Here is a 13814-nt window from a genome sequence, read left to right on the forward strand (position 1 = left end):
CACGTACGACCGGCGTCGTCAAGTGCATCGAAGACAGTTTGTGCAGCCACAAGCGCGGTGGCGACTGGTTCTACCAGTACACGGTCGTCGACGACCTACCCGACGACTTGGGACCGCTTGGCGAGGCTATTGATGGTGGTTACGAGTTGCTAATCAAAAATGAGAAGCAATTTGAGCTTATCCGACCTACTAGTACTGTAGTCTCGAGCTCGCTGTATCGACGGCTACTTAGCAGCGAGCTCTTCGTCCTCAGCTTCGACAAGCTCTGTGCCAAGAAGCCTGACGTGCCGCCTGATTTACAAGCTCCGCACTAGTTGGCGACTACGGAGCTCGGCCCGTTCATGGACGTTCTTGAGCGCCATCGCGGTCTCATTTGCTGCTACTAGTACGGCGGCTTTGCGATGCAGAAGGCCATCGCCTCCGAACGAGCGGCGCTGGAAGACGCGTACCAGAAGAACGAGGCAGTGCGCTCAAGCATCGATAGCTCGCAGGACGAGCCCTTCGAGAAAGTGTGGAAGAACTACTCGACAGTGTATCCGAACCTCTCGATGTTTGCTGCGGGGCTTGCGACCTTACTTCCGTCCACCCACTCAGAGGAAGCCGACTTCTCCATCCTCAAGAACACTAGAAGCGACTCGCGTCGCTCGCTCTCCAACTACGCAATGGAAGTCCCGATGCAGTCCAAGCAATACAAGGAGCTGGAGGCAGCCGTCACCTCGATGCAACGCGCCACGCATCGAATCGCACAGCGGAATGCGACGGTATTTTCATTGATTGCGTAATCATCTTCTCAATATATCTTGAAGTTTGTATACATTTCGGCTCCAAGGAGGATCCAAGGCGGAGCCCAAATGAGGCACGAAAAAGCTTAAGATTGGATGAGGCTAAAAAATCCAAGATTGCAGAGGCCATACGGTATGGCCATCGTGCTGGCCACTGCGTATTAGTAAAGAAGAGCGCAACATAGAATATCTAACGTTAGTCCCGTTCCTTGGTTCAAAATGCGAGACTCGTCATGGATACAAATGCTTTTGGATTGTCAAAAAGCATCTACCAGGCTGGTGTAGTAGCTCCCACTGGGCAAGGACGTGTCCATTTGCTTGTTGGACCGTGCGAGCTGCTGTCGTTCAAGGACAGGCACGCAAGTGGCTCTCGCAACTCTCGCAACGTTGATGGAGAAGAATGTACTGTTGAGATTATGAACCACGTACAGAGGATTGACCCGGCGGTCCTACAATGGACCAGAAACTGATGCGTCGCCGGGTTCGAAGGGCCGACGCTCCTTGACAATGCACTGGCAAGCGAGAGATATAGACTGATATTGACTTCATAGTCCCGATGGTTGTAGACCGTGCGGGTGGACCAGGAGGCAGCCTCGAGAGGTCGGAGGCCATCACTCGAAGGCGGTGACAGAGGAGTCCTGCAACGGATCACACGTGCAATAATCCTGGTAGGAACGTTTATACTGGTAGGAACCCATGGTTACACCAGCCCACAGGGAATTAATGCGGTGTCTCTGTCTGTCTGTCAGTCTGTCTGCTGTCTGTGCAGTATCTTGAGTTAACACGCGACCTTCGCTGCGCTGCGGTGCGCAGACTTTTGTCTAGGCCAACGCGCCGTCGTCGCAAATACCGGTAAACAACGCTTTGCATTTGAAAGTTCATACCAGCTCACCCCGCACGGGACCTGTTGATGTGAAACCGGGCACCGACCGAAATGTCATTTTTGACTCAATCGGTGGTACGTCGCGGGCGCTTGACGCGATCGTGATGCACGGCCTTGTCGTCGTCGTCGTCGTCGTCGTTGGTGCTATTGTTCTGTGCCTTTCGACGCAGTGCATCGGCCAAGATCACGTCCAGCGCCGCAATGCGAGCTCGGTCGTCGGCGTCGACCTGCTGCGCCTTCACATGCGCGGCCAGTTGATCCTCGTCGACGCCACCATGTTGCTGCAACTTGATGACGCAGTCATTCGACCCACGGCGGCCAACGGCCAGCTCGAGGCGGTGCTGGTTGGCGTTGATACATTGGCGTCCTCGATCGCACACCGACTTTCCGAATGGCAAGTGCAATCGCGTCTGTGTGCCGTCGGTCAAGAATGCAGCCAAGCGCGCACACATGTCGCAATGCGCCGCGTCGAGGGCAATGTCGTTGAAGACGTAATCGGTGATGTCGGGACGCGGTGCCCGAGTACGAACACGACCCAAAACAGCAAAGCAGCGCTGCACGACGTGCTCAATTTCGACCACGTGCTGCGGCACAACCTTTTCCAGCAGCGTCGCCAGCGGATAGTAGAGCTCCCGCGTCGGGTCTCGGGCGCCACAGACAAAGTACCGCGTCCTGGGCGCAAAAAGCAAAGTACGACGAAATGTGTCGTCAGCATCCGCGACCGGAGCGTCACGGTCCAGGGCTTCGAACCAGTCGTGCAAGAGCGCCGGCACCTGCGCTGGGTCAACGGTCGCGAGCACTTCAACAGCAAGCAAGCCGGGCTGCACCCACGATTTGTAGCAGCCCGTGTACGTCGGTTGCCAGTCCTTTTCGGACGACAGCGTTGGCGCAAGCGCTGCGACAAGCGCCGCAATGCAAGTGCGCAGATCGTCTGGCAATGGCGACGTCCGTTCTTGCAGCCGCTGCCGCGTTCCCGCCAGCGACGCCGGAAACAAGTGCGTCCAGCACTTTTCAAATGCAGTGGCGTCACACCGGCCGGCTCGCTCCAGCACAGCGACGAGGCTCGCAAAGATGGTGGCTCCAACCGGTTTGTATCGCACGCTGGCGGCATCGAAGAGCGCGAAAGCGATCTCTATGACGTGCACGTACGGGTCCACGACCATCGTTGGCTGGCTTTTCAAAGCCACGGCGAGCGCTTCGGGGACATACAAGAGCACTTTTGCCGGTGGTAGCTTCTTCATCACCGCGAGTAGCGTCGACGATCGGGGCTGACGCATATACAGAAACGCGTCGACAGCGAGAAGCATACTTGGCGGCAAGAAGGCGCTGAGGTAGTTGCCATGGACCGAATGCGGTACATGCTCGTCGAGGTACCAATCGAGGAGGACGATATTGGCTGCAAAGCGACGGAAATCTTCGGGGTCCATGTCGCTGTCTGGGCGGAACCGGGGCCGGCGCAATGCGTGGTCGTAGCAGCCTTTGATAAACTCGCACACAAATGGCTGATCGAGAGGCGGACAGACCGCATCGGTTGTGATGCCCGCAAGGCTTGTGAGAAGGCGCGGCGTGATGTCGCAATCCATGTACTCCCATGACGGAGCTCGAAACGCAGGCGTCCGGTGCCAGCGAGACAGGAGCCCGTGCATCGCGGGTGCGAGTCGCGACCAGCCATACCGCGCGAGGCATGCATGAATCGACGCCGCTGTCTCGCGGAGGGGCATGTCGTAGCGCACAAAAATGGCGTCTCGGAGAAAGACGACCACCAGCTCGAAATCGTCGAGCGCCAAGAGGATGTCGCACATGGTGGTGAGCCCGGATTTCTCGCCAAACCCAACGAGGTCATCGCGCCGGAAGACACCGAGCGCCCCATGGAGAGCATCCCGGCCCGACGGAAGACCCAGAAGCGGCTGGTCCATCGCGTGGTTGGTGATCGCGTTTTGCACGAGCGGGAAGACGACGTCGAGACCGAGGATGCATGCGCGATACCGCTTGAGCCAAAAGACGAGCGCGAATGGAGGGGCCTCGAACGAGTGGTGGTCGATCGGTGTGTTGTCAAACAGAAACGCATCGACGCCGCTGCCCACGACCTTCGCAACGACTTCGGCGGGAACGTTGCACGCGACGTGCGGCGTACACGTGGCGACTTGGTTCTTGAACTTGCGCTCGTACGCATCGTCGTCGTCGTCGTCGTCATCGTCGCTGTACTCGACGTAGTGGCTACGTCTCAGCTGCTTCTCGAACGCAACATCGTCGTCCGACTCGAGTGCAAATGTGACAAGTGCAACGTCGAACAGCTCGGTGGTCAAGAGCGCGTGCACCAAACCCGCTTCGTATGTGCCGAGGGTCTCAAACGTCCAAGGCGTATCCAACGCACACGGAGGGTCGTCCACATCGTAGTACGCAATGCGGTGGTGCGTGTGAAGGGGCCGCTGCGCGACTTGGTGGAAGGCGTCAATGCCGTCCTCTTGGTTGTACGGCATAGGACACATATCCTCATCTTCGTCTTGCCCCACGAGTCGGAAGACGAGCGCCATGCGCACGCCGTGTGTGATGGGCGCAGACGCAGCAACCAAATCTCGGAAGGTCGTGACCATGGCCATGCCGGTCGTGTCTGGCGTCCACTTTTCGGTCGCGTAGCTGTAGGTGAACGCCATGTCGCCGCCATCGTACGACGAGGGCAAGTGTAAGATCATATAGCCAAATGAGTCGGGTGGCATCTCGTTCGGCATGAGTGCAGCGCTGCTGCCGACAGAGTCGACGACGAGATGCGAGAGGACGAGGTCGGCGTCTATGATCACCTGCGCCACTTGTCCACGCAGCACGTTTTTGACGGCTTGGCGCCACTGCTCGGGCTGCGCAAAAGAGAAGGCCGTTGGTAGCACCATGCCGCGATTCACGTCCAGTGCCGCGAGTGCCGCCGCATGCGCCGGTGAGAGCGGCCACGTGACGACGCCATCGATGCCGTCGATGCGAAGCGGCGGCGCGGTGCAGTCCGCGACGAGACTCGTCCGCAAGTGGCCTGACGCGTCGTCAACAGCCTTGCCGCGTCTTCGTAGAGCCGTTTGTCAGCGTCATTGGTGTGACCGAGATATCGCCACGACATTGTCCTTGGCACTGGTTGCGAGCGAAGAAAACCGCTTCGATGCAAGCCAAATATCCTGGTATAATTGTGTAGTAGGAACGTTTCCATGGTGTACAAAATTTGTACCAGAATCCGAGGGGATGAATTCGGCCAACCGATTGGCTATATATTGGGCCATTTTGACGCAGTTGTATTGGTCTAGGTCAATCATATCGTGCCAAATTTGTTCTTTTACGTGCGAATTAGAAACCCCTATTAAGTGCTGTCACATCTCCCGACGCTTGGCTGAAATTCGCGCATCTTTCCGATTAGGTGCGAATGTGAAAGCGCGCGGAGACTGCAGCAAGCGACGACGGCGCGCTGGCCCGGAAAAAGTCTGCGCACCGCAGCACAGCGAAGGTCGAGCGTTGACGTATGTGTCGGCCAACGCACCGAATACCGTTTGACAACGCTTCGTATTCAAAAGTTCCTACCAGCTCACCCCGCACGGGACCTGTTAATACAGCTACAATGGGTCTTCAAACGGCAAGAGCTCGACTTCGGCGCCGGTGCTGGAAATACGGGCAATCGGGAACAACGCACCGTCGTCGCCTGCCTCGACCCGCAGCATCATGGCGAGCGCTGTGCCGTTGATGCGAAACTGGATACAGGATCGGTCGCGGTCGTGACGCACAAGAAGGACGACACTGCCAGCCGGGGTGCTTGGATCGAGGCCGCTCGGTACGCGTTTCGTGAGTTGCGAGTAGACGTCGTAGGTCTCGCAGTTGAAGAAATACCCGCGCGCTGCGCTGGTGTAGCGGTGGATCTGGGGTGAAAACGACTTGAGCGTTGTGAAGCCGACTTCGATCTTGGCGCCGAGCCGGACGCGAACGGCAAACGACCTCTCGCGAGTTGTCGCAAGCACGTTGCTCCAGCCGGTGGTCGTCTGGCGCACAATCGTGTCGCGTTCGCGCAGCTTGAGAAAGACGGAGCACCGGCGCGGGTCCCAACACACGTGGCGGGTGGCGCCACTGGGGGCGCCGACGGCGTCGGTTGAGGACACTCAATCTGAAGGTAGTCGAGCATCTCTCGGAGCTCGGCCTCGTCCGCCTCGGAGAGTCCGTCCATCGGCAAGAAGCCCGTTCGGAGGAGCTTCATGATGCGTGGGAACGTGCTTGGATCCAGGTCCAGAAAGTACTCGCCTACCGAGAATCGTCGTCCGTACCGATTGCCACAGAGAGAAATAGGACGTTCTACCTTTCTCATTTGGCAGCCAGTAGATCCGATGAGAGCATCGCGTCAAAGTAGCTACCAGGTATGCGCAGCAGCGTCTCGCGCGCGGTCGTAAAGAGCGTGCCACCGACGTTGAGTGTGATCGTCTTGGCTGGCGTAGGAAGATGATCGATGGAATCATCTGCGTCTGGCTGGCGTCGATGGTTCTCAGCCTTTAGCTCCGCCAGCAGCTCGAGCTTGGTGTCGATGCGCGCTTCTCGCTCTTGCAGGGCCGCTTCGTGCACCCGCAATGCTTCTTCCTTGGTCGCAACGTCCGACGCAATCGCAGACAGCTCGTCTATGAGCTTGCAGAGCGCATCCGACGGCGTCTCGTCCAGCACCGCCACGGAGGCTTGCAGCGCGGCGCAGCGGGCGGCCAAGGTCAGGCTGTCGACCATCGTGTCAAACGTTGAGATGCGTCCAAGGCTGTCATCCGGATATAGCGGTGATTCCGGATACAGATGGAATCCTGATGCGCACCAACTGCTGCCGGCCCGCGTTATTGATTGATTTCACGGACCTGCTCGACCTGCCTGAGCACGACACGAACGCGCCTTTAGTCGAGTCAATATATTTAGTGCCAAAGAGGTAGATATCGTCCTAACTCGTCGACACCAATCCTTGGTGAATGCACTGTTGCAGCCGAAGAACCAGCCGCGGGACGCACCATTGCGATCGGGCATCGGCATCGCCTCACCGACAGCCGGAAGGAATCCGACTTGGGCTTCGAGACCAAGCTGGAGCCGGACTGCAAATATCATTGCTGGATGCGATGCGACGATGTTGGCCCAGCCAAGGCCTTGGTGCACAGACGACGTCTGTAAGCTGAATCTTCTCGGAGCACCGGCGTGGGTCCCACTGCAGTGGCGCGATCGGTGCGGATGGCTCCGGCGACGTACTCTCAATCTGGATCTGGACATAGTCGAGCATCTCTTGTAGCTCGACCAGTTGTCTCGTCGAGAGTCCATCTTGGTCGAGGTGCGCAGTAGCTACATCACCCGCGGAAAAATGGCTGGATCGAAATAAAAAAGTGCGCGCCTACCGAGGGTCGTCGTCTGCACCAGGTGTCAAGGCGTCGAAAAGATGGTCATTTCACATTACCTTTGTTGTTGGGGCGCCACTGGTCACAGGAGAGCATATATCGCGTCAAAGTAGCTACGAGGCTTGCGCAGCAGCGTCTCGCGCGCGGTCGTAAATAGCGTGCCGCCGACATCGAGTGTGATGATCTCGGTCGACGCAGTGGGCTCGTTGGGAACGCTGCTGTTATTGCACACGCAGCGCTTGTCCGAGAGCTGTGCGAGAAGTGAAAGCGACGTCTCGACTCGCGTCTAGCGCTGCCGTCATGACCACGTCCATCACACGCGTCCATCTCATCGGCAAAGCAGCGCAGCTCATGCGGCAGCGTATCGTCACCGCCGAGAAGCGCTGCCATTGATGCATGCAGCGTCGCGCACGCGCATCCACATCAACCATCCCGATCACCAAGTCGTGAAGCGAAATATCCGGATCGCGCCAGTCCGTTATCCGGATATGTCGTGGCAAAATCCCAGCTCGACTTTAGAAATACAGGAGAGCTGAGGCGCTGAGGTGTCCGGGGGACTATATCAATTCGGCACGAGTAGTCTTGCCCAACTTGAGGCCACAAACTCTACGCTTGAATTCCTGCGTTGTATTAGCGTCATACCGAGCTATATGGTTGCTATGCCGTCAACTCCATGGCGTCGCTACACGGGGAGGAGCTTGACAACCGCATTAGCAGCCACGATACGCACGACAGGGTACAGCACAGCGTCGGCTGGCACGTGGTGCAAACTGGTGGGCACTGGGATGCCGTCAATCGCAAACGAAACGCGCTGCTGCTCCTGATGCAGCGTCGCCTGGAGGAAGATCGGGCGCGGCTTCATATCCACCACGCTGATCGTGCTCGGCTGGTAATGGGAGCTCAAAGCGCCAGTTGCGCAGTCGAAAAACCACCCGCGGCGGTTGTTCGACAGACGAAAGTCGGGCTCTCGAACGAAGTCTTCCAACACCATGAAGCCGACACAGACCTCGCTTCGAAGCGTCACGCGGACGCCAAAGGTCGTCGCTGGCGTCGACGTGAGCACATGATTCCAGCCGTGCTTTTGACTGCGCGCTTGTGTGCCGTCTTCGCCGAGCGTGATGGCCTCGGAGCAATGAAGTGGGTCCCACTGCAATTGGGTCGTCTCCATGAGCGGTGCGGATGGTGCTGGCAGCGGCCACTCGATCTGGAGGTAGTCGAGCATCTCTCGCAGCTCGTCCTCGTCCGCACGTGAGAGCCCACTGACGTTGAGCGTGCCCGTGCGAAGGTACTTGATCACACGTTTAAACGTACTCGCGTCCAAGTCCAGAAAGTACTCGCCTACCGAGAATTGTCGTCAATACCGATTGCCACAGAGAGAAATAGGACGTTCTACCTTTCTCATTTGGCAGCCAGTGATCCGATGAGAGCATCGCGTCAAAGTAGCTGCCTGGCATGCGCAGCAGCGTCTCGCGCGCGGTCGTAAAGAGCGTGCCACCGACGTTGAGTGTGATCGTCTTGGCTGGCGTAGGGAGATGATCGATGGAATCGTCTGCGTCTGGTCGGCGTCGATGGTTCTCAGCCTTTAGCTCCGCCAGCAGCTCGAGCTTGGTGTCGATGCGCGCTTCTCGCTCTTGCAGGGCCGCTTCGTGCAGCCGCAATGCTTCTTCCTTGGTCGCAACGTCCGACGCAATCGCAGACAACTCGTTAACGAGCTTGCAGAGTGCGTCCGACGGCGTCTCGTCCAGCGCCGCCACGGAGGCTTGCAGCGCAGCGCAGCGGGCGGCCAAGGTTCCGTCGACCATCGTGTCAAACTTTGTCAAATGAGTCTGCCAATCCAAGGCTCCGTTGGACACGTCCGGATATGACAGTGACAGGTGCCGGATAAGGTCGGTAAAGATGCGGCGTGCTCGCTCGCCGAGTCGTGAAATGGCTTGTTCATGCGGACGGCGACTTGACGACATTGATGTAGCTGCCAGGCGCATAGAGTACAATGTCCCACCTCGTCGGACACGGTGTCATCGACGCTTCAGCGTGACGCTCTGGCCTAGTTACTCGTCTTGATGCCGCAGGTTTGCCTCTCGATGCTGTCGTCCTCAAACCAAATCCTTGGATTAACGAAACGATCGTATTGTAAGAGTCGCACTACCGCTTTACTCAAGCCACCAAAGAATGACTTACATCATGTAACAAGTACGAGTACCGAGTGGCAGCTAGCAGCAACTATCGTTCTCGTTAAGCCGCTTGGTTCGGCGTTTCCATGACGTGGCAGTCCCAGCGACGCTTGAAACCGTCACAACTTCAACTTGAAACATCAAATTCGTGGTATATACTCGTTTCCAGCCAGTAATGCATCTACACTATCCTACACAAATCAGCGCACACCTGGCTATGCCAAGCCCGCCTGCTGCATGAGCCCGTGGAACGTGCCGCGTTGTTGGAGCAGCGTCGCCGGCGCGTCAAACTCGTCGACCTGGCCTTTCTCGAGCACGAGGATGCGGTCGCAGTGCAAAATGGTCTCGAGGCGGTGCGCAATGACGAGCAGCGTCACGTTGACAAAGCACGTGCGGATCGCGTCCTGGATGAGACGATCGGATGCCACGTCGACGTTGGCCGTCGCTTCGTCCAAAACGACGATCTTGGACTGCCGAAGGAGCGCGCGCGCAATGCAGACGAGCTGGCGCTGGCCCACCGAGAGGTTGGCACCGCGCTCGGACACGTCAAAGTCGAGGCCGCCGAGGCTCTTGATGTACGAGGCCAGCTGCACGTGCTTGAGTGCGGCCCAGAGCGCCGCGTCGTTCGCATCGCCGGACGGATCCAAGTTGAAGCGCAGCGAGCCAGAGAAGAGCACCGGGTCTTGCGGAATGATCGTAAGCTGGGACCGGAGCGACGTCACCGAGATGGACGCAATGTCGACGCCGTCGATCGCAATGACGCCGGCGTCCACCGACACGAGGCGGAAGAGGGCGCTCACAAACGAGCTCTTGCCCGAGCCGGTGCGGCCGCAGACGCCGACCTTGGTGCGGCCGGGAATGACGAGATTGATGTCGCGGAGCACGAGCGGCAGGTCGTGGCGGTAGCGCATACTGACGTTAGTGAGCGTGATGCACGCCTCACTTGGCCACGCCGCGTCGGCTTCCAGCATGGTCCGACTCGTATGAATGTCTTGCTCCTGGACGTCGTCTTCGCCAGGAAGCGAGTCGTAGTGCGCGAGCCGCTCGACGCACGTCATCATGTTGTCCATGTTGTTGTAAAACATGGCGGCTTTCGAGAGGAACGCCGAGAGCTGCGCCGCATATGTGAGCGAGAGGCCGGCGGCGACGACGCCGATCGAGCTCCGGAGACCGATGCAGAGAAAGGCGACGGCGACCACGATGCCGGCCGAGAGCATGTCGAGGCGCATCTGGAACCAGCACCGGCTCAGGTAAAACGTACTAAAATACCGCATGTGCGCGTCCAGTCGGGTTCGGTTCCAGACGACAAATGTCGCTGCGAGCCCAAACGCCCGGATCGTCGTGAGACCGTCGAGCGCTTCGGCCACGAGCGTCACGAGCGGCGACCGCGTCACGAGCTCGAGCCGCTTGAGCGCACCGGATGCCGGGTTGAAGTACGTCTGCGCCTTGTAAAAGAGGAAGCCCATCAACGGGTACAGCAGCAGCACATACGGCGTCGAGAGGCCGCACACCACCAGCACGGCGAGGATCTGGAAGAGAAACTGCAGGAGGAGGTACCCGTAAAACGGGATCTGGCTGTCGAGCGTGTCGAGGTCGGTCGCGAACCGGTTCAGAATGCGTCCGAGCGGCGTCACGTCAAAGAACGTCGGGACGGGCAGCGAGAGCACCTTGCGGAAGAGCCGCGCGTGCAGGTGCAGCGAGCACTTTTGCGCAATGTAGAGCGCAAAGAGGCTGCGGCCGACGACCAATGTCAGCGCACCGAGCATGATGCCGCCGTAGACACCACCGGCGCCGAGGCTCTTGGCGAGCGACGCGGTGGTCGCCCAATGGCCGAGGTACACGTCACCGGCGACGACGCATCCTTGGCACGCGCCGTAACTGAGCACGATGGTGGCGACGACAACGGCGCTGTTCCAGCCGCTCGAGCCAAAGTACGTGGCGTACGTCTGCAGCGACACGGCGCCGTTGACACGGTCTTCGGTTGTCATGAGTGTCGGTCTCGAGGTCTTTGTCTCGTCATCTGCCGTCGCTTGGTTGTCCATTATTGGCGTCGCGTGCTCGGACGACGCTGGCACCACCTTGGTCTCGGTCGCATGCGTCGCCACGAGGTCGGGAAATGCGTCTTGCAGCGCATCAAACGGTCCGTCGCCAACGATGCAGCCGTCGGCCATGACAAGCACACGGTCGGCCAGCGGCAGGAGGTAGTAGTGGCTGTTGAGCACGAGCACCACCGTCTTGCGCTTCAAGAGTCCTTGGATGCCGTCGCGAAAGACGCTGCTGGCGACGTGCACGTCCAATGCGCTGAGCGGGTCGTCGAGAAGGAAGACGTCGGCGTTCGACTTGTAGAGTGCGCGGGCCAGTGACACGCGCGCCTTCTGGCCGCCGCTGAGGTTGATACCGCGCTCGCCAATCTCGGTGGCGTCGCCCGCCGGGAGACTCGCGAGGTCGTGTCGCAGCTGACACGCGTCCAGGACGGCTCCGTACTTGGCGGCGTCGAGATGGTCGCCAAAGAGAATGTTGTTGCGCAGCGTGTCGTGCTGGATCCACGCCTCTTGATTCGCAAACGCGACGTTGGTGGCGACGCGGCGACGACCGTCGACCAACGGCATCTCGCCAAGGAGGGCGTGCACAAGACTCGACTTGCCGCTGCCGACGGGTCCCACGACTATCGTAAGCGACGGCGTCGTCGTCGCAATGGACACGGAGATGCGGTGCAGCGTCGGCGTTTTGTGCCACGCCAGTGTCGCATCGACCAGTGCAATCTCGGTCGTCGTCGGTGGCGAAGCGGTTGTCGCTACCGGCGGCGACGACGACAGCGCCCGAGACGGCCCCCGAGACGACATCCGAGACGACACCCGAGACGACACCCGAGTCGACACCCGAGATGACGGCGGCGGTAATCCCAGTGGCGCCGTCGCGTCGCAGAGCAAGAAGGCATTGACGCGGTCACATGACGCAAACGCATCCGTTGCGTGCATGACGGCGTTGGAGAAGATCATGCACGGGAGGCTCGCCGTGTTCATAAGTGCGAGCACCGTGAACGCCGTCGTCGACTGCATCTCGTGGCCCAAGGCGACGTACGTCAGTAGTGACACGGCCATCGTCACGAGCGGCGCCGCGTACAGTGTGACCGTGTTGACAACGCGCATGACCTGGTACGTGCGAATGAGCTGGAACTCGCGAAGGCGGACGGCGGTGATGTGCGCCTCGAGGTGCGTCTCCCATGCGTAGAGCTTGACGACGCGGATGCCCTGGAGGATCTCGGACATGAGCTTGACGCGCTCGGCCTGGACGACAAGCAGGCGGCGCTTGACGGCACCGACTTGCGATCCCGAGTAGTACCCGGCACCGAGGAATGCGAACATGAGGACGCCCGCGATCGCGCCGACAACGGCGCCGAGCTCGATGCCCATGAGAACCATGATGGCGAGCAGCATCGCAGGCGCAATGATGGCCCAAAAGCCCATCCAGAAGCCAAGCAGCATCTTCTCCGAGTCGACGGTCGTCATTGTCACGACATCACCGGACGTGAGCGACTGCTTGGATGTCCCCGAGAGCTGCAGGGTCTTGAGAAACACAACGTCGATAAAGATGGACTTGACGTTGCAGCCGATCTGCGCGGCCTTGGTCTGAGCATAGTCGCCACAGAGAATCGAGAGAAACGACGACGACGCGAGCAACGCAGCGAGACCGTAGCCGGACGAGACACCCATGCTCGTGGTCACGGGCGTCCCGTCGTCGCCGTCGTGTTGGATGAACTGCACAATCGACTTGATGAGCCACGGTTGGAGCAGGTTGAAGCTAGCAGCGACGACGTTGAGCCCCAAGGTCAAGAGAATCTCGCGCCGGAAGGTTCGCCAGATGGCGTGCGAGAGCTTTGGCGTTGCCTTGGCGATCTCGATCGACCACTGGTGCAGGAACCGGGCCGAGACAACGGCAGCCGTGTCGTTGGCGGGCAGTGGCCAGACGTCGTCTTCTTGGAGCGGTTGCGCGGCGCCCTTGCGGATGAGCGGATCGATCCAGGAGAGCGTCGCCGTCGAGAAGACGTTGGCGTGCTCGAGCGGGTGGAAACGATCGGACGTCCGGACGTACGCCGTCGTCGTCGGCGCTGCGTCGTCGTCGTCCATTCCGTCGGTGGCAATGTGATTGTGACGATGTCATGAGTCGGCGTCATCCGTTCAACCCTTCAAGGTGGGATCCAATCGCAGCGTGCTGTCGCCATCTGTCACACCCATTGCGGTATCGGTTCGCAAGCGTCTGTCGCAGAACCACGGATGTGGCCCGGTATCGGGTCGCCGGCGCATCGGCACGACGCAGGTACCGGTAGCATTCGATTCTTGTGGCGGGCGCCCCGGGTGTGCGGGCTCAGTTGATGCCACGCTCGGTCCACGACAAACCAAAGTGCCGTTTAGAACTTGAGGAAAGGGTATGACTACCCGTACGTAATACATGCGGTGCTTGCTCATCCTTGGGGAAGGCTTGGGTGCTCAACATTAAGGCAACATTAAAAGGCGTTTACAGTTAGGTCCACTACTCTATCCATGGTGAGTTGCGCGCGCCATGGACTAGCAACGCGTTGGTCAGCTCGTCGTTACTGCCAGTT

General features: G+C 59.3%; 4 protein-coding genes across 4 annotated transcripts; 1 reads left to right on the forward strand and 3 right to left on the reverse strand.

The window, feature by feature from the left end:
* Nucleotides 1-401: 401 nt before the first annotated feature.
* Nucleotides 402-782, forward strand: SPRG_12488 (hypothetical protein; the record flags this gene model as incomplete). The annotated part of the gene is made up of 2 exons (XM_012352401.1): nucleotides 402-464; nucleotides 492-782. The coding sequence occupies 2 exons, from the start codon at nucleotides 402-404 to the stop codon at nucleotides 780-782; spliced, it is 354 nt and encodes a 117-aa protein (XP_012207791.1).
* A 948-nt stretch (nucleotides 783-1730) lies between these two features.
* On the reverse strand, nucleotides 1731-6396 carry SPRG_12489 (hypothetical protein; the record flags this gene model as incomplete). Its single annotated transcript, XM_012352402.1, has 4 exons — nucleotides 1731-4713; nucleotides 5257-5702; nucleotides 5759-5928; nucleotides 6039-6396. 4 exons carry the CDS (start codon nucleotides 6394-6396, stop codon nucleotides 1731-1733), a joined length of 3957 nt encoding a protein of 1318 aa, XP_012207792.1.
* A 1326-nt stretch (nucleotides 6397-7722) lies between these two features.
* On the reverse strand, nucleotides 7723-8842 carry SPRG_22301 (hypothetical protein; the record flags this gene model as incomplete). Its single annotated transcript, XM_012352408.1, has 2 exons — nucleotides 7723-8378; nucleotides 8434-8842. 2 exons carry the CDS (start codon nucleotides 8840-8842, stop codon nucleotides 7723-7725), a joined length of 1065 nt encoding a protein of 354 aa, XP_012207798.1.
* Nucleotides 8843-9356: 514 nt separating this feature from the next.
* On the reverse strand, nucleotides 9357-13338 carry SPRG_12490 (hypothetical protein; the record flags this gene model as incomplete). Its single annotated transcript, XM_012352403.1, has 1 exon — nucleotides 9357-13338. One exon carries the CDS (start codon nucleotides 13336-13338, stop codon nucleotides 9427-9429), a length of 3912 nt encoding a protein of 1303 aa, XP_012207793.1. The 3' UTR covers nucleotides 9357-9426.
* Nucleotides 13339-13814: the final 476 nt, after the last annotated feature.

This window comes from Saprolegnia parasitica, assembly GCF_000151545.1.
Source record: "Saprolegnia parasitica CBS 223.65 unplaced genomic scaffold supercont2.98, whole genome shotgun sequence".
Lineage (NCBI taxonomy): Eukaryota > Oomycota > Saprolegniomycetes > Saprolegniales > Saprolegniaceae > Saprolegnia > Saprolegnia parasitica.